General features: G+C 42.9%; 1 protein-coding gene across 4 annotated transcripts in view; it reads left to right on the top strand.

Annotated features, from left to right (window-relative positions):
• The window catches only part of rai14 (retinoic acid induced 14), a 33,287-nt gene extending 19,511 nt beyond the window's left edge, over positions 1-13,776 (top strand). For 2 of the 4 annotated variants that reach the window (XM_047329490.1, XM_047329491.1), the window contains exons 4-22: positions 1,651-1,739; positions 2,012-2,076; positions 2,525-2,582; positions 2,955-3,025; positions 5,831-5,937; positions 6,039-6,223; positions 6,573-6,598; positions 6,941-7,027; positions 7,416-7,505; positions 7,836-7,961; positions 8,394-8,495; positions 9,046-9,768; positions 9,899-10,377; positions 10,740-10,778; positions 11,017-11,185; positions 11,263-11,430; positions 11,522-11,680; positions 11,786-11,851; positions 12,098-13,776. In XM_047329490.1, coding sequence (XP_047185446.1) covers positions 1,651-1,739; positions 2,012-2,076; positions 2,525-2,582; positions 2,955-3,025; positions 5,831-5,937; positions 6,039-6,223; positions 6,573-6,598; positions 6,941-7,027; positions 7,416-7,505; positions 7,836-7,961; positions 8,394-8,495; positions 9,046-9,768; positions 9,899-10,377; positions 10,740-10,778; positions 11,017-11,185; positions 11,263-11,430; positions 11,522-11,680; positions 11,786-11,851; positions 12,098-12,184 — 2,896 coding nt within the window. In that variant the 3' untranslated portion in view covers positions 12,185-13,776. The remainder of the gene's footprint in view (positions 1-1,650; positions 1,740-2,011; positions 2,077-2,524; positions 2,583-2,954; positions 3,026-5,830; positions 5,938-6,038; positions 6,224-6,572; positions 6,599-6,940; positions 7,028-7,415; positions 7,506-7,835; positions 7,962-8,393; positions 8,496-9,045; positions 9,769-9,898; positions 10,378-10,739; positions 10,779-11,016; positions 11,186-11,262; positions 11,431-11,521; positions 11,681-11,785; positions 11,852-12,097) is intronic. The other 2 variants (XM_047329492.1, XM_035608123.2) reach the window with 2 other exon arrangements.
• The last annotated feature ends 4,314 nt before the right edge of the window (positions 13,777-18,090 follow it).

Here is an 18,090-nt window from a genome sequence, read left to right as displayed (position 1 = left end):
CAGTACCTCTCCAGCATTTGCTCAGATTCTCAAGTCTTATGAAACTACTTTCACGCGCCGCAGGACAACGTTAAAAAATGAATGGCCCATCTAAAAATACAGCCATTCTTCTTGGTGCCTGAAAGGTTGATGTTTTGCAACCATTCATTCAGCCTCCCAGACTCTTAAGTGTCTTGCGAGCGAGTTCATTTCGGCAGAGGCATTGCAGCTCTGTTGCCTCACCGGTTGAGATTGTTGATAACAGAGAGGCTCAGTGTTAATATTTGACCTCTTTCTTTTCTCTGACACACAACACCCCGCTGACCTCAATGTGTTGAGCGGCTCACGCAGAGCCAGGAACATCAACACTCAGGAACAAATGCAGGGAGAAGCGAATGTGCCGATTTTCACATGCTGAAAAACCCCCAACCAAAAAAAACAACCTACACAGCCTTTTTTATTTATTCCTCCACTAGTTCACATCCTTGACCTTTTCTCTGTGTGACTAGAACACAGGGACACAGGGACACACACACACTCGCAGATGCATATTCACAGGCTTTGTAAATCATGATGAATGCGGTGGTTTGGGTTCGCCATGCTCCAATCTTTTCAGAACGCACAAAGGAGGAGTCTACAGTATCTCTATGGTGATAAAACCTGAGTGAAAGGCATGTGGGCATAGTCGTGTGCATGTGTGTGTGTGTGTGTGTGTGTGAGAGGGGAAGGCTGGGCATGTGTTGTGTTTTTTTTTTGTTCTGCTCGCTGAGCTGGAAAGGGGTTGTATTGATTTGCTACTGCACACACACCACGCGCACACACACACACAAAGAGACACACCATTCAGAGGGGTTTTTCTTTTGCTTAAATGCTGATATTGACTTGTGACATCCCTGCACACAAGGCAGTCAGTGCTTTATCTCTCATTCTCCGAGTCACACTGATCAAAGGAAAAATTTTAGATTCTGCAGAACTGAATTAACACTTATTTAGTTCTGTGTGTGTGTGTGTGTGTGTGTGTGTGTGTGTGTGTGTGGCTCACACAAGGTTTAAGCAGAAAAACACGAGCTGTGTTTTTCTGCTTAAACCTTTTAAATTCTCATGAAATAGTTGCCTTCACTTTCCTTAAAAAAAAGGTTCTATGTTTTGGGAAGTATGCTTGTTCTCTATCTTGCTGAGAGTTACATGAGATGATTGACAGTACAGTCATGAAGCTAGCTTCAGCGGCACGTTAGTTTAGATTAGCACAAAGGGGAAACGTTAACCCGTCCCAGTCCAATGGTGCCAACACCTCTGATAAACATGTTACACCACGTGTGTGTTTAGTTTAGTAGATACTTAATTTATCCCGAGGGAAATTCACTGAAGTGATAAAATAAGCTGAGAGGTCTAGGAAGTCACTGACGATGAGGAGCATTCACATATCAGTTTGAACCATTATAATCATTTAGAATATCATATCAATACTCAAAAAAACGCACATTTAAGACGGTTTCAGAAAAAAGATTGTCATATATTAGAGCCAAAATGGCCACAACTGCCCGTTTACTGTTGCTTTGAAAACTACCAAGATAGAAAAGTTGCACATTGAAAACATCTCTGTTGTCATTTCATAAACAGTGACAATTCATGTACTGCATCACTAATCTGTGTGTCTTTGGATTCGTGCAGGCTCCATGTGGCAGCTGCTCGCGGTCAGAGCGACTGTCTCTCCGTCATCGTGGCCCACGGAGCCGACCTGTCGCTCACTGATGCTGCAGGTATGGAACTACACTGCTGCTGAACACAGTGGTGCTCCATGGAGTGTGACTCTTGTTTTTTGCATGGCTATGATAATTATCTTCAAAGACTGATAAAACACTGATACGTTGTTTTTTTGTGAAAAAATTTGGTGTTTTTTTTTTTCGACATTTAAGATTCATATACATTCAAGGGCCATGTTTCCTTCGAGCGACATTTTCTTTTTAATTTTTCATTGAAATCTTTGGCTTCATGAAATGCTTAACTCGTATTTTTATTGCTTTATGTCCAGGTTTCAATCCGTTACACCTGGCTGCCAAAAACAATCACACTGAGTGCTGTAAAAAGCTCATTCAGGTAAGAAGGAGGCTTTTAAAAGTAACCACTTGCAATATGTGGGACGAAGAAGAATCTGATCACGGACAGTAAAGTGTTGTAATGGTGATTAAAATACCGCACAGTATCTGTCTCCATGTGATGGTCGTGCAGTGTTTCGTGCTTGGTGAAATATTTTCAAGATGTGTTATTCCACAAAATAGGATAGAAATATGAAACAAAGAATGTTTTAATGGCAGAGCATCAAGTCCCCCAGCAGGACTTCTTCTTCTTCTTGGGCGTATTACTCTGTGCAGTGAATACAGAACGTGGCATGAACTGTGTGAAACCTACAATTTGAATACTATACCTGTAGATGTGACGGGTCGATGGGGAGTGGAGACTAAAAGCTGATAACTGTCCTTTCATAACCATTAATACTTCATGTGTGATATTTCATTTGCATGTGTAATCCGTTTCCCCCCTCCAGAGCAAATGTCCCGTCGACGCTGTGGACGGCTCAGGAAAGACGGCCCTGCATCACGCCGGTGAGTGTGTCCCTGTCCTTTGAGCGGAGCAACACTTCTGTTGCGTTCGACTCAGAGAGGGAACGTGGGAAAATATCTTGTGAGATGAAGTTCGAGCTCCGATTTTATTTGGATGAAATCATCTGCCGTGTTTGGGGGGGTTGAGCGATAGCGTGTGATCCCGCCCCAGCTAGGTTCAAACAAAGGTTCCTATAATACTTAAACCAGACCAGAAGGTGCTCACATGCTTCAGCCGCGTTTGACTCGTCTTCTTTTTGATAGATTTGGAAAAACCTTGCTAACGTCAAACTAGATCAAGCTGTGATGCGCGAGCGCGTGCGCGCGTGTGTGTGTTCTGTCACTGTCTGACTGTTGTTTTTGTTTTACCCCCAGCTGCCGGTGGGAACATACAGACCGTCCAACTGCTGTGTGAACTCAAATGTCCCATCAACCTGAAAGATGCAGTATGTACTTTCGTTATTACTTCCACTCTTTCCTCAGCAGACGTATTTTTCCTGGCAGGGGAGCAGCGCGGCTCCGCAACAGACCCACGACCACAGAAATGCCCCCGTACGCTCTCATTCACATCATTTTACTTCTGGGTTTAGTTCCAGAGGACTTTGTTCAAGGACTGTGGATTTTCTTCAGGATCGCTGCTGTCAAATCTCTTGTTTCCCAAATAACATTTTTAGAAGTAAAAGCCAATTAACTGCAGCTGTTTCGTAGAGCTGGACGCCCACAACGTGGAGGATCCTCATCAGCCGACATTTCCTCTCATTGTCCCTCTCTGTTTTTAAAATTGATTTATGTTGTGCTGTGTGTGTGAGGTAGAGGGTCAGTGTACTGTGGGAACTCTGTTCTCAAGCCGCAGACATGTGGTCTCCATTGCAGTGACGCTCCATGCCTGTGGTTTTTTACCCAACTGCGTTGTGTAGCATGATAGTGTGTGTGTGTGTGTGTGTGTGTGTGTGTGTGTGTGTGTGTGTGTGTGTGTGTGTGTGTGTGTGTGTGTGTGTGTGTGTGTGTGTGTGTGTGTGTGTGTGTGTGTGTGTGTGTGTGTGTGTGTGTGTGTGTGTGTGTGTGTGTGTGTGTGTGTGTGTGTGTGTGTGTGTGTGCGTGTGTGCGCGTGTGTGCGCGTGTGCGCGCGTGTGAGAGAGACAGATGTGAGCTGCTGTGTCTGCTGTTAGTGGACATTTCGATGGAGAAGCTCTTGCTGTTTCTGTGCCGAGTAGAAGATGCCAGATGCTCGTTAGCCCCTGACATGCATCATGACTCGAACACACAATTCATCCCTACTTGATCTATATTCAACGTCGGTAAACACACACAGAGAAAAAAGTGAACGGAACAGTGGAGCATGTGCCAGGTCTCACATGCTGTACGTCAGACAAAGAATGTTTATAGAAAATCAGGTGAATGTAAACTTGAAGTCTGCTCAGAGACGTTGGTACGGTGGAGTATAAAAGCTTCCTTATGTTTGCTGTTAGAAAGAAAATATTTTTCTAATTTACCCAAGAGGAGCTCAGCCTCGATATGATTCCCATACATGAGATTCTTTAACAGACTGGAAATTTCCATTTCTAGTGACCTTACATAAAGAAACATATGATATGATTACATATAATATAATGGTGCATAATTATAGACAGAGCCCCAACTGGTCCAGATACAACAATAAAATGTTGCCTACACACCAATGCAGCGATAATAACACACATTAAGTCATTAATAATTGCGAAACACTAACAAAGAATTTCTCTGCTGTACTTTACTCTGTTATTTTGGCTGAAATACTGAAATACTAAGCGCCATTACATTATGCACAGATATCACCAGAGGTATATTTTACCAGTTCCAAACGCTCAGTTCAGAAAGATGCCCCTGATTCTGACAAATGAGCGATAAGTACAACCAGCAATAATCCCAACTCGAGCCCCAGACCAATAACATTAGTGTTTTTTGTCCAAAGTATCGTCTCCCTCAACTGTAGCTCTCACTCTACAGTGATGAAGAGTTGGAGCACTTGTGTGGACACAGTGACCAATCCCATTGTTTCTGCTGTGAGAGGTGAATAATAAAATGCCGCTTTCTAAAAAAAAAAAAAAGGCACAGACATGCATGTACTGTACTGTATGTACAGTGTCTGTGTGTACATCCAGCTGCAAGACAAGAGGGCTTAACCATCATTCACTACCATCCAGCTTTAACACTCAACACACAGTGAATTAATGATATGTTCTCTTTTATTATTTACGGCCAGTTGGTGACACTTCTTTGCACAACAACAGAGGCACTGAATCTGTTGCCCTGAGAAGAGAAACAGGAGACACGGGCTGTTTTAAACTCTTCTAGCAGAGCTCGGAAAAAAAAGCCACAACATACTTCGGTCCTCTGTGGCGTGTGGAAGCTGCGGCCTTGTAATATAAAACACAAAACTATGCTGACAAACTTCACTGTTTCTTGACATTTGTTTGCTTTTTCCATTTTTTTTCTCCATCCTCTTGTTTCACCGTTAACACTGTAATTGACTTGTGGAAAGATCTACTCATACAGTCTTAAACTGAGTTCCTTATCTGTTGTTTATGTTTGTATTGCGTTGACGTGCTGTGTAGGGGGAAACAAAACCCTATGCATTCATAGCTCACTGTTGAGTCATGATTTACTGAGACGCGTATTTTTTCATGACTCAATCTTTGTTCCTGCCCTGGACTGAGTCTCCCAGGCAGCGGCTCCTCCCCAGGCCGAACGCTGCCCTCAGAAATCCCAGCCAATCAAATGTGCAGGTTGCACTACGGTAATAGGAGGTTAAGGTTAAAGGTCATGCTTGGGGTCAGGATCTGTCAATCCAAGGGGGAGCAAATTGTGGGAATGGCTACCTCGCATGAAATACTGCTCCAGCGGGGGAAAATAAAACTCTTCTGAACCCGTTCATTTAAAAACTGTAAATATATAATTTTTGAGTTTTTCCCCTCATATTTCTGTCATCCTGAAACACACGGCGTCTCCGCCAAGTGGAACAACTTTGGCTTTTCTGTCGATGGGATGGGAAATTCATTTTCGGCAGGAGACGTTCACTCCTTTTCTTCACATGGACGTGAGACTTGTCTCACCACACGGACGCTGACCTTCGTCCGTGTCCTGGCTCCCGTCCTGATTGGGTCCTGATTCGTGTTAATCTTATTGTTAGTGTTGTGTGGGTGTGCGGTCCCTCCATGGGGATGATCTCACTCATAACTAGTGTTTATTTTGTCTGTCTGTTTGTCTCAAAGGACGGACTCACCTCCTTGCTGTTGTCGGCCCGAAACGCTCACGCTGAAGTGTGCAGCGCTTTGCTGGACTGCGGTGCTGAGATCGATGCTTCCAACAGCAGCGGCAGGTACGAACGACACAAAGGCAAATGGAACGGCCGCGCGGAGATACTTGGACGTTTGGCAGATTGTTGCTTAGCTGATTCATGTTTGTGCTTTTGTGTTAAAGGAGCGCGCTGATGCTGGCCGCCGAGTCCAACGCAGTGTCTGTCGTGGAAGTGTTGGTTCACAGAGGGGCGAATCTGTCTGCGGTGGATTCACAAGGTCATGACGTCATGCACTACGCCAAGCTGGCGGGCAACTCGGAGGTCAGGTCCGCCCTCACAGCCGCCCTCGGCAGGCAGCCGGTTCCAGGTGAGGGTCACTCAAGGACTCACAGTCGTCCCCTGGAGTTCTGACCATAAGGGCCTAAAGCCATAATGCCTCTATATGAATATAGCTCGCCTCCACATCATAATACATTATACACTTGTGCATGTAGCACCTCTTTGTGGTAGAGATTCATATACTGCTCTGATACCAGCGCAGTCAACACTGCCATCTGGAGGAGTTCAAATGTTATCACTGTTTTTTTTTTTCCTACACGTTCTGTGTTCCTCATTCTTTAAGAACGAGATATTACATGTAGGAGAAAATGTAAACTGTTTCAAGAAAAGGCTTACGTTTCTTTTTGTCTTTTGTTCTTCCTTATCTCCTTTGACAGACCCAAAGTCTCCAAGGAGTCCTCTGGTAAGACATTTGAAATTTTTATCCTGAAAAACAAAGTTAAAACAATATTTGAGCTCACGAAACCAACCAATTAAAAAAAAAATGCTTGTAGTGCTAAATTGTGATAAATTTTTGTCTATAATTTTGTGTTGCTTCATCTCAACCCCCATGAGCAGTAGTTTAGTACCAGCTTCTGTAATGTGTCAATATTCAGTTTCTAGGCGTTTTACGTGCTGTTTTTGAGTCTTACCACAGCGCTCACTGATCGACAACCTCTTTACTAACCAGCACTGAATCCCACCTTTTCTTTTTCTCTCTCTTTCGTCACCTCTCTTCTCCATCTTTCCCTCGCTGGCTCTTCAGCATGATCAAGTAGCTAAGCTAAGTGATGAACGGATCACAACTCCCAAAAAACGAAAAGCACCTCCGCCTCCTCTTAGCCCGCTGCAGGTAAACGCATGACTCTGCTTGTATCAGTTCTCCTCTTTTACATCGATGCATGTCTGCAGTACTGTACATTCACGAATGTAGCACGTCCACTTTATATATGACCTGTAAGATTATTGTTCCCTCAGTCAGTCATTTCTCACTGGAACGTAGTTTAAGGTTCGTCAAAGAACATGTAGTAAGTTGATTTATCTTTTATAGTAATGTGTCTTTTGTTTTCCAAAGATTATGATATAAAACGGTAGAAAATACAGATATCTAGGGGCTCCTCTTTATAAGAACGTTTTTCTGTGCCAACAGATTAAAAACAAAATGCACTTTTCAGTTTTTTTAACTCTTCTAACAAACAAATCAAACAACTAATCAATCTAAAACTGAACGACGTCCTCAGAGCTCGGGACCCTCCTCTCCTTCACTCGTCACCTCCAGCGGGACCATTGCTTCTGACAAAAGTGACACTCCCAAGAGATTCAACTACAAGGTAATATAAACAGTAGTCAACAGAAAAATGAATATTTTATTCCATAAACTAATGATTCTGCTGTAACTGGCTTGCACTGAAGTCTGAAAATGTGCTTTGTGTACTGTTTTTCTAACATTCATATGTATACAATTATCAAAGGAAAATAAACATGTTGAATAAATACGCAATTGAAAAGTTCAATAAACCTCAAGCACAATATGCAGTACACAAGCAGGTAGAACTAATTTCCCTGCTTCTTCTCTCTCTCCCTTACTCTCTTCTCCCCTCCCCTTCTTCCGTCTTGCCACCCCTCACCTTCTCTCTCTTCCTCCCCCTCTCATTTGTCAGGAGGATGAGGTGAGAGGGACAACGCTGAGGGAGGAGGTGGAGAAGCTCCATGAGGAGAGAAACATGTTGCTGGACACAATTGAAGACCTGAAGCAGACGGTGACGAGTCCTGAGCCGGATACAAAGGTGATAAAGGACTTTAAAAAAAAACACACTTACGTCACATACGAGCTGATTTTTAGAACAGATGTGACGACCAGAGCAGAAGATTTGAAAATATCTCACATCAGACATTTAAATGTCTTTTAGTTTTTGGATACAGTTATAAAATTTCACATTGTGGATGTTTGGACTTTTAATTCATTCTTTTCACGTGTCACAACTTTACCAAAAGTGGAAAATCAACTCTTTCTCTTTAAGTTTAATACTTTCTTCAGACAACTGCTGAACCTTTTCACCTTAGCATTCTTGGCGGTCTAACCTGAGCCTTCGACGTGTCACGACTCGTTTTTTTTTTCGTTCAGCAGGTAGCTAGTGGTCCTCAGCGCAGCTCCGAGGCCTCTGTGTGCGCACGTCTGCACGTACGGTAATATATACGTGTGTTGTGTGTGTTGACAGGTCGAGCACCGTTTTACAGCATCTGCAGCTCTGGTTTCTGCTCTGCAAGCCAAGATTACTGCTCTCACTCTGGAGAACCAGACACTTGCAAGCAAACTGATGGTATGTTCCCCTGTTTTAGTTTTAAACCATAAACATACATGGATGAAAAAGGTAAGAGTAGTATATTGTACTATATAAAAAAGAAACTTAAACAACAACTAAAAAAGGATGGATAAAACAATGCAATGTACAGATATTGTAGTTAAATAATAATGAATTAAATGAAATTTAAGGAAAATGATTTCAAGCACAACAATTTAAGTCTGTGTTCCAATGTCTGTCTTAAAATAGTACTCACGTTATTGAACACTGATATTATAATTCATTAACAAAAACAAAGGATGTAAAGTTGTAATAATGTACTAACCCAGATCCAATATAATCAAATCATCAAGTGAGTGTTTATTTAGATTTACCAACTTTTCCTATTTATGTTGTACAAGCAATAAATATTTTTAAATATTTGTTGACAACCCCTTAAATATTTTTTAATATTTTTATAGTACAAATATGATTCAGAAGCTTTAATGATTTACTTATTTTTTTAAATGATTTGTCTATCCTTTAACTTCAGTTCCAACTTCTCTCTCCCTGCGTCCTCAACTCACAGAAACATCCGTCCCTCCAAGGAAACGAGGACCTGAAGGAGACCAGCCGTCCGAACAGCATGGCCTCCAACTCCTCCTTCCACTCCACCCAGGATGAGTTTGAATCACCGCCTCGAGTCTCCTCCACCACCGCGGCGGAAAGGGAAGACGACAGTGTTTCTGTCATACGGGAGGAAGAAGAGGGTGAGATGGGGAGAGGAGGGAGCAAAGAGGAGCTCCGACTGTTGAGACAGGCGCTGGAGAGCGTTCAGGTAAAACTGCTGGAAACCAGGAAGGAGAATCGCTCCCTTCAGGCTCAGCTGAAGCCCGAGAGCGGCAGAGAGAGAGAGGAGGAGGACGACGATGTGAGGGAGAAGGGACGAGAGGACGAGCTGATGGAGAGTCTGGCAGAGCTGCAGGCGAAGCTGACGGACACCCAGGAGAGATACCACCAGGCTGTGGAGGAGGTGGAGGAGCTCAGGGCGCACCTGGGAAGAGAAGGAAGTGGTGATCCGCCGGAGAGAGAGCGCTCAACGTCCACACTCGAACACGACCTAAAACAGTTGAGGGCCAAGCTCGTCCAATCGGGATCTGAGCAAGATAGCGCAGCTCGACGAGTCAGAGAGCTGGAGGAGGCGCTGAGGAGGACGGAGGAGGAAAGACGGAGTGTGAAGGAGAAAGAGCAGAGGAGTGCACAGATTGAGGAGCTGTACAAGGAGGCACGGGAGGAGATTAGGATGCTGCAGGTAGATACGGGCATTTTCCTCTCACTCTAAAAGTAAATATTTATCCGTCTTTCACTCTGTCTAATTACATCACTTATTCAATTACCTTTTCCATATATTCATACTTCCAATCATTCTTCCTGCTGTGTAGGAGGCTCTGAGGGGCACGGTGCCCGTTGAGGCCGCAGCCAAAGACTTTGAAGAAATGAAGGCCGAGCTGAATGAGGTCATCGCCGGGCTGCAGCGCCGCTTGCTGGAGCTCTCACACTCCTACAGCGAAACCAAGAGCAAACTGAGTGCCGCCCAGAAACAGGCAGCGGAGGCCGAGAGCAGTGCACTCACGTCTCCCTCCGTGGACCAGCAGCTGCAGGTGGAGGAGCTCAGCGGTCGGGTGGAGGAGCTGCAGACTCTGCTCGCCGACGCGGAGAAGAAGCAGTCGGCTGCTCAGGAGGAGATCGCGGCACTGCAGCAGGAGGCGGAGGCTCAGGCGCAGAGCTCCGTGGCCCTCGCCGATCACGCGCAGGTTATGTCATCGCTGGGAAACGCCATCAAAGAGTTGGAGAGCCAATCGGAGGCCCTGAAAGAGCAGCTGCACCAGAAGAGCGTGCAGGTGGAGGCACTTCAGAGCAGGTGAGGAGAGAAGACTGTTGTGACTTCTTCTGCTTTTTTCAGAGCGACGGACTCATAAAGATGAATAACATTAAAACCTAGTGGAAGAATGTAATTAAGTACAGTTAATGGAGTACAGTATATAAGTACGATTTTAACTCCCTCATACTACCATTTTATGCAGATTCAATTAAAAATAATCTGAAATATATAACCCTAACCCAGTATAAACCATCCACAAATATAATAGATAGTAATATAACTATCACTGGGGCCATTTTACTCAATAATGAGCCCTTTTCCTTTTATGTCAGATTTTGAAAACATGATTTTTATATTTACGTGAGTAAAGGAGCTATTATGCTTTGTTTTGAGCTGGACAGGAAGTTCGTGAGGAAGAATAGTGCGACTGCTTGTTCCACGTGAGACAACAAATTTCCAATGTTCAGTCTGTAAGATTATTATTGATTTTGTCAATCAGTAAATTTCCTGTTTAAAACTATAGACTAAACGGAAAAGGTGCAGAAGCATCTAGTTTACCCTCCAGTGTGTGATGAAGATTCATATATTATTTTTTTGTCTGCTAAGAAAATAGATGTATTCCAATTCTAGTTGTTTGCGTGTGTCATCGTGTTTCTGTGGTGCCACTTTTATCAAAAGACTGACGGCAGAGAAAGAAATGGCCCCCGACGACTCGGTGTCTCGTCTGGACCACGAGACCGTGCGAGAGAAGCTGGAGGGCGAGGTGAGCCACCTGACGCAGCTCCTCCAGGGGGCTCTCAGGAAGCAGGATGAGTTGGCTCTGGACGCTGCTGATGCCTGGCAGAAGGTGAGAAGAAAGAGGAGAGGAAGCACAAATCCACGAAAGTACTGTACGTTTCTAAACAACCTCTGTTCTTCCATTAGGCGCGGGACAATCGCGCAGAGCGTGAAGCCCTGCAGGAGCTGGTGATGTCGAGGGAGAAGGAGAACCAGACGCTGTCGTCCAGGCTGGCCGAGTCCCAGGACGCCGTGTGTCAGCTCAAACAGCTGGTGGAGAACCACGTGGCCTCAGAGAGAGAGAAAAACAAGAGGGTCAGTATAGAAGACCCGTCACTCCAGTACATGACATTTGTGACTGTCTTTAAACTTCATCAACCACGTTTTCATGTTGCTCCCCCCTCAGATAGACGACCTGTCACGGGAGGTGGGGAAGCTGAAAGACGCCCTGAACAGCCTGTCGCAGCTCTCGTACAGCTCTGCTTCCCCCTCCAAGAGACTGCAGCAGAACCAGCAGTTGGAGACGCTGCAGCAGCAAATCAAACAACTGCAGTACCAGCTGGCTGTATGATTCCTTCCACCTATTGTTAAATGTCACACCTAAAAATTCTCTATTTTTAATTTTTTTTAAATCATGTTTTATTTTTATTAATTCACGTTTTCTTTGTAGGAGTCAAAGAAGCAGCACAATGAGATCGTGTCAGTCTATAGGATGCATCTCCTCTATGCCGTCCAGGTAAATTAACTTGTTCGGTTGCACAGTTTTCGCTAAATTCTTTTTGAACTAACATATTTGTTCACTAAGTCATGATATCTCCTCATGTAGATACTTCTGGCTTTATTTAAAAATGGTTTTGAAATATCCATCCCCCAAACTTCTGTCCCCATTCCGATACGATGGAGGGCGAGTGGACTTATCATTTTAAAATATGCAGCATTATCATTTCTTGATGATGACGATCTGGCACTTGTTTACCTTCAGGGTCAGATGGACGAGGATGTACAGAAAGCTTTGAAGCAGATTCTGATGATGTGCAAGATGCCGAGCCAAGCCAAGGAGGCCTGCTGAGACGCACAGGGCCGGGTCTCCACGAAGCCAGATGAGACTCGCCGCTCGTCGGAACTCACATGTTGCTCGTGCCGATTAAAGCAAGGCCAACGCATTGGTGCCTCCGGGTAAACCTTCAGTATTTGAAAATGTTTACAGTCATATGTTCATTGCCTTTTGCTTTTTGACCCATCAAGATCTTTTTTTAAGTCGCCAATCTTGCGATGGAAGATGTTTTTTGGGGGGAAACTCCACATCAGCCAACTGACCATTCAAATGAGTGTGCACCAGCCAAACGCACAGTATGTGCACGTGAGCACCACACTGAAGATGTTCAGTAACCTTACATCACACGCAGTGGCACAAGTGCGATTGATACAAACATTCGTGTATGTGCTCAGTCGACAGACGGCGAGTTTGGTTTGTTTCTATTACGCCTTAAGAGAAAGAAAAGACTCTGCTGTCACTAAGTATCTATTTTATGATACAACAGTCTTCGTTCTATTCTACTCGTCTAAATGTTTCATGTTCGTCCACAATTTCCTGATACCATCTAAATTATTTGCTCCCTGGTATCGATGCACGTGAGTTTGCTCAGCGCTGGCCAAGATCACATAGAAATGTATTATTTTTGGCCGCACCTCTTTGAAGAAAAAGCATGATACTGTTTGTATGACTATTTTCCTATTAGCACAAGAAAATATAAATGTATTTTACTGTCTTGTGTTTTTCTTTGTCATGTTTTCGAAGTTACTGTACTTAAATGAAGAGGTTTGACAGCTGTATTTTTATGGCCTTGTTTTGTGTGAACGAGAAGCTTTTTTCATTCAATACAAAAAACGCACTGTCAGCTAGTGACAACTAAATGAAACTAAAATGTTCCTGTTCATATGTGGAGGAGTTGTTTCTTTCTTACTGTAATCAGGAACAAGAAAAAAAAACACCCAAAAACATGATAGTTAGGAGACATTTTTAGTTCTGACGTTTCCGCTCCTCTCGTCTACTTTAAGTCTTTTGGTGTTTTCCTACTTGAAGAGCATTCAACATGTTTTACATAAAACATGTCTTGTGTCACGTGCCAGCACTTAATAATCACTATTTTTGCGGCTCTACATGTTCCTTACAGAGAACATTTTACTGCCAATATCAATAATTCTCAATTATTACAGATGCTAATCTCACCAGGCTTCCTCATCAAGATTTCATTTTTTGGGGTCTTTTTGTTTGTGATCTGCTTCAGTGTTACCTTGTAGGTACTGATGTGTTCTGTTCAGTGACCGAGAATATGTTTTAGTTTTTTTGCATGTCTAGTAGACGGTTTTCACATCACTCCTTTGCCTTAGTGCTGCACTTAGAGCCACACACCTTTAGCCGTCACCGTTGCAAACGTTACACTCTGACACCGTCGACCTGGAGTGAGATTAAATGAACTTGACTGAAGCTCCAGCTGTAATTTCTCTCTCTCTCTCAAGGCCTTGACTGAAATGTTTCGTACAAAGAAAGGGAAAAAGAAAGAACCTAAACTTAAACGATTTTTGTAGTGACATGGAAAAAAAACATGTTTTTGCCACCTGCTTTTTTGTCCAACATAAATAAATTTCCAAGATACTGTACCATCGTGTGACTTTGTTTCATGTTGTCCATCTCACATCATGTGTCAAGGTCCCAGAAAACTACCTGATTCTCCTAAGAAAGGTAAATATCACTTAATTTGAAAGCTGATCAGTATTTGCACATTAAATGGAAACTTTTTATCATTATGTCGTGCTCGGCTCACATGGGTTTACAAGCCACCACAGATTAATATAAACCAGGTCCAGAGTGACACGTTTTTAAACAACACAGCAACACAAAACCTTTCCCAAGGATTTGGAGGCCATGTTGGTAAAGTTAAACATAATAAAACTAAACAACAGTTACACTTGTGTGCTAGAGTAGTTCAGATTTTTTGTCACTTTAATCATCGTGGTATTTCCAGTACAAAAGAAAGCAATAGTTAAATAATATATATGATTAATGACCATATGTCAGACGATGTTAAAGGCCGATTAAATATTTTACTTCATTGAACCTTTGACTGCTCCTCTATTAATCAAAAATGAGCCACAATTTCTTTGAGTCATTGTAAATTGAACTCATGGGAAACAGGATGAGACTGAACAGACAATACATGACCACTAGATGGAAACCTTTACCAAAGTTGGATCTCATCGTTCCTCACAGGTTCCTCCTCACAGACAAATGGATGGCACATTAAAGAGCTGAATAATTGACGGCAGAAAATAAAAAGTTTAATAATGATTCAAATGATCTGAGTTATTTGCTGCTGCCGTCACAGTCTCCAGATCCAACTGACCAGAGATACTGGACCGTACCACCACCATCATCAAAACGCCAAATGAGGGAATATCGGTGGCAGGGATAGTGTTCACTGCTCCTTGGTGCAACACAAGCAAGTCACTTTATGTTTCCCCCATCTACACACACAGTATGTCATGTGAATCATGATAAATAATATTTAATGTTCTGTTTCTGTTCTTATTCTCAAACCTACATCTCCTAGAATCGGACTAAAACACACTTCAGAATTGGAAAAACTGGGCAAATAGAAATAAAAATCCGATGCATTGTTTATTCTCATGTTGGGTTAGGCACACCTTCGTCCATGTCAACACTCTGTCCTCCCTCAGAGTCCACTCAGCCTTGGCCCTCAGAAGTCCTGCCAGCCCGGCTCTGGGTAATTTATCTGCCGCTCTGTTTCCTCTAACCGGTGGCACAACCACTCTGCTTCCTGCCCTGGCCCTGTGTTCTGCCTGCTGGGCAAACACACACATTACCCATATGCACACACCTCTGCCTTTACACGACAACTTCCTGTCAATCTTGCTTTCCCACACGTTCTGCCCTCAGGCCTCGAGGGTTGAGCAGAGAGGGAACTAGTGCTGTGATCCTAATCCAGCTCGGGCCCATGTTTGTCCAGCGTCCCGGGCCGCTGTAAAATCTCAAAGTCTGCAGTGTGTGAGTGGCAGGATGAACTCTCCTCGGCCCATCTGAAATGTGTAATTTGAAGTAATGCGATGAGGATGTTCTTCGAATATGTTTGTTCGCGTATTTCAGTTCATTTATTTGACTACGACTAAGTTGATCTTGTAGCGTTTTCCTTCCAGTGTCTAATTACGTTCTTTAAACTTGGATGAAACCATTTTTCTACTCAATGACACAAATCTGTTCTTTATCTGCTTGTTCTAAAGACTCCAAAGCACAACTGAAAAAATAAGTCGATGGACCAACAATGTTCAAATATTCCATTAATGGCTTAATAAATACAATAATTACTTCAATGTGAAGACATGCAGCTTTTCTGCTTCAATAGTAAATTGAGAACTGTTCTTCAGGACGGAATGATTCATCAGTTCATTGTGAAAATAATCATCAAATTAATTGATGACAACAACGGTGAGTTGCAGACCTACTTCGAAGTAATATTGCATCAAATTGATATTTGATGCAAGAATGTCATTTGAACACTTCCTTTTCTGATTCAAAATCAGAAGCTTTGTAATATTGATTCAGCACTGAGCCGGTGACGTTTTAGAGGTTAATAGATTAAGCCCATAAAATGACCCCCCCCCCTCAAAAAAAGATAGCGAATTAAGAGAGGACCCAGATATGAACCCTGAGGAACCCCAGGGCACAGTTAGGGAAACAAGAGTCTTTCCTTGAAAAGGACAAAGAAAGACATAATATATGAAAGGTAAAAGGTTTTGAACTAGATATCCAAGGACAGACGTGGATAATTCTGTGTATTGAAAAAGAGATTGAATTTAAGGATAAATGATGTGAAGAAGTCATTACAGAAAGGTCAAAGACCGGGAGAGGAAGACTGTGGCTGAAGGAGCCCCATCAAGAAGGAAATGAGAGGAGGTCGTGGCCAAAGGAAATAAAAAAACATGGAAAAGCAAGAGTAGCAGGTTGGGAGACCGGGACAAGTGTATATGTTCAATCACTGGAGGGATGACTAATCTGCAACTAAGAGACTCTTCTGAAGTAGCAAACAAATGTGTCAACTGCCAGAAGTATGAAGACGGAAATGAGGAGGAGGAAGCTGCTGATGAAGAAGTCCCTTTGCAGGTAAGTTTTCTTGACTACCGTAGCTCCAGGCTGATTAAGCAAGGCAGCAATAGAAGTGATGCAGATTCAGCTGCCAACTCACCACCTCTTACATCTTCTTAAATGTTCTGTGTCTTTGCAAACTACTTTATACTGTTTACACTGTGGATATCCTACTAATCACAGTTTGTGTGCTCAGTAAATATTGTTGAATACCCACTAATGTGCGTCATAGCACACTTGCTCAGTGAGCAGGTGATGTGATGTGATGTGTATTATACAAGTATTGGTACGTGTAAAATATGTGTGTGTGTGTGTGTGTAGTTGTTTCAATATTTCTGAATATTTTTAGCTAGTTTTTCCAATAATGACTGTTGTCAACATCTTCATGTCCCCTCAGCACTATCTATCCTTCATGTATCTACCAGTCCCAACAAAGTGCTTTTATAGTTTAAAGTTTTGCAGTAGACATATGATACTTAGGATTGACTTCTACATCTTCACCGACAGAATATTTTATTGGTATGATTACCAAAAAAAAAATCCATTAACTGGCCCCAGTCTCCGCTGCCACCTATGGATCCAGGGTTTAACACCCAACATCAGAGCTTGACCTCACTAATGCTCTTTGAGTAGATTAACAAATCCCCACGGCAAGTTCGAAAAAAAAAAAAAAAGTGCTGGAAAGTTTTCCCAGAAAAGTGGAGGCAACTTATTAATGCCCATGTTTTTGGAGTGAGGCCTTAACAATCATATATAGGTGTAATGTTTGGTTGGCCACATTTACTTTTTAAACAGTACAGCAACACTTCTGTCTTTCCCCGGATTTTGAGACCATGTTGGCAAAATAAAACTTAACAACCAAGACACTTGTGTGCTATAGAAATTGAGAATTTTGTCACTTACAGTAAATTATCATTGTCCAGTAAAAAAGAAAATTGAACATAATCCCGAATCACACTGAGATTAAGTAACAGTGGCTACAAAGACAAATAAGAGTATTTTCAGTAAACTTATAGTCTCCATAAACAATACTTGTGTGTCTCTACATCTACAACGGATTATTTGTTTATTGATTACCTTTTGATATACATTTAGAAATATTAATAGTGACATTTACCTGTGCTAGGTGCCTCAACAGTGCAAGGGACAATGGGCTTTTGTTATCCAGGCTCCCACAAACTGGGGAGGGTTAAAAAGACTGTAATCTCTGTATGACCGTAATCACCAACATTATAACTACTTGCATGGTTTCAGTCATCTGGGAACTCGTGGGAAGAAAAAGAAAAAACAGGGAGTTTACATGTGTATTTTGATGGGAGGTCTGATGGTGAAGAACATGGTGACCAACTCAGCCTCCTCCTCATCCCTCACTTCGCCCACCTCTCTGTCCACTTCATACTTCTGCCTCCCTCTGCGTTCACTCCTTGTGTTACACATCTCTCTGGTTTGTCAACATTGTTAACATGCTCATGTTCCATCTAATGCAACCACATTTTATAGTGGAGCAATTAACTGATGTGTGCAACATGTTGCAGAAGTGTTCGCCCATTTAGCCCCAGCCACCAAGCCGTCAAATGTTCCCAGTTTGTCTAACGCAGGCTGGCCTTGAAATAAGACCCTGCAGTAGACGAGTGGAGGGGCGTAAGAGACGCATGCAGCTTAATTGCTGCAAGATGTAACCTCGCCTGCAGCCTACTGTGGCCCACAAACACAGTCACACACATTCATGCACATGAAAGCATGCGTACACACACACACACACACACACACACACACACACACACACACACACACACACACACACACACACACAC

The sequence above is a fragment of the Scophthalmus maximus genome, chromosome 20 (genome assembly GCF_022379125.1).
Source record: "Scophthalmus maximus strain ysfricsl-2021 chromosome 20, ASM2237912v1, whole genome shotgun sequence".
Lineage (NCBI taxonomy): Eukaryota > Metazoa > Chordata > Actinopteri > Pleuronectiformes > Scophthalmidae > Scophthalmus > Scophthalmus maximus.
Note: the sequence above shows the minus strand (reverse complement) of the source record. Positions and strands in the feature narration are given on the sequence as shown.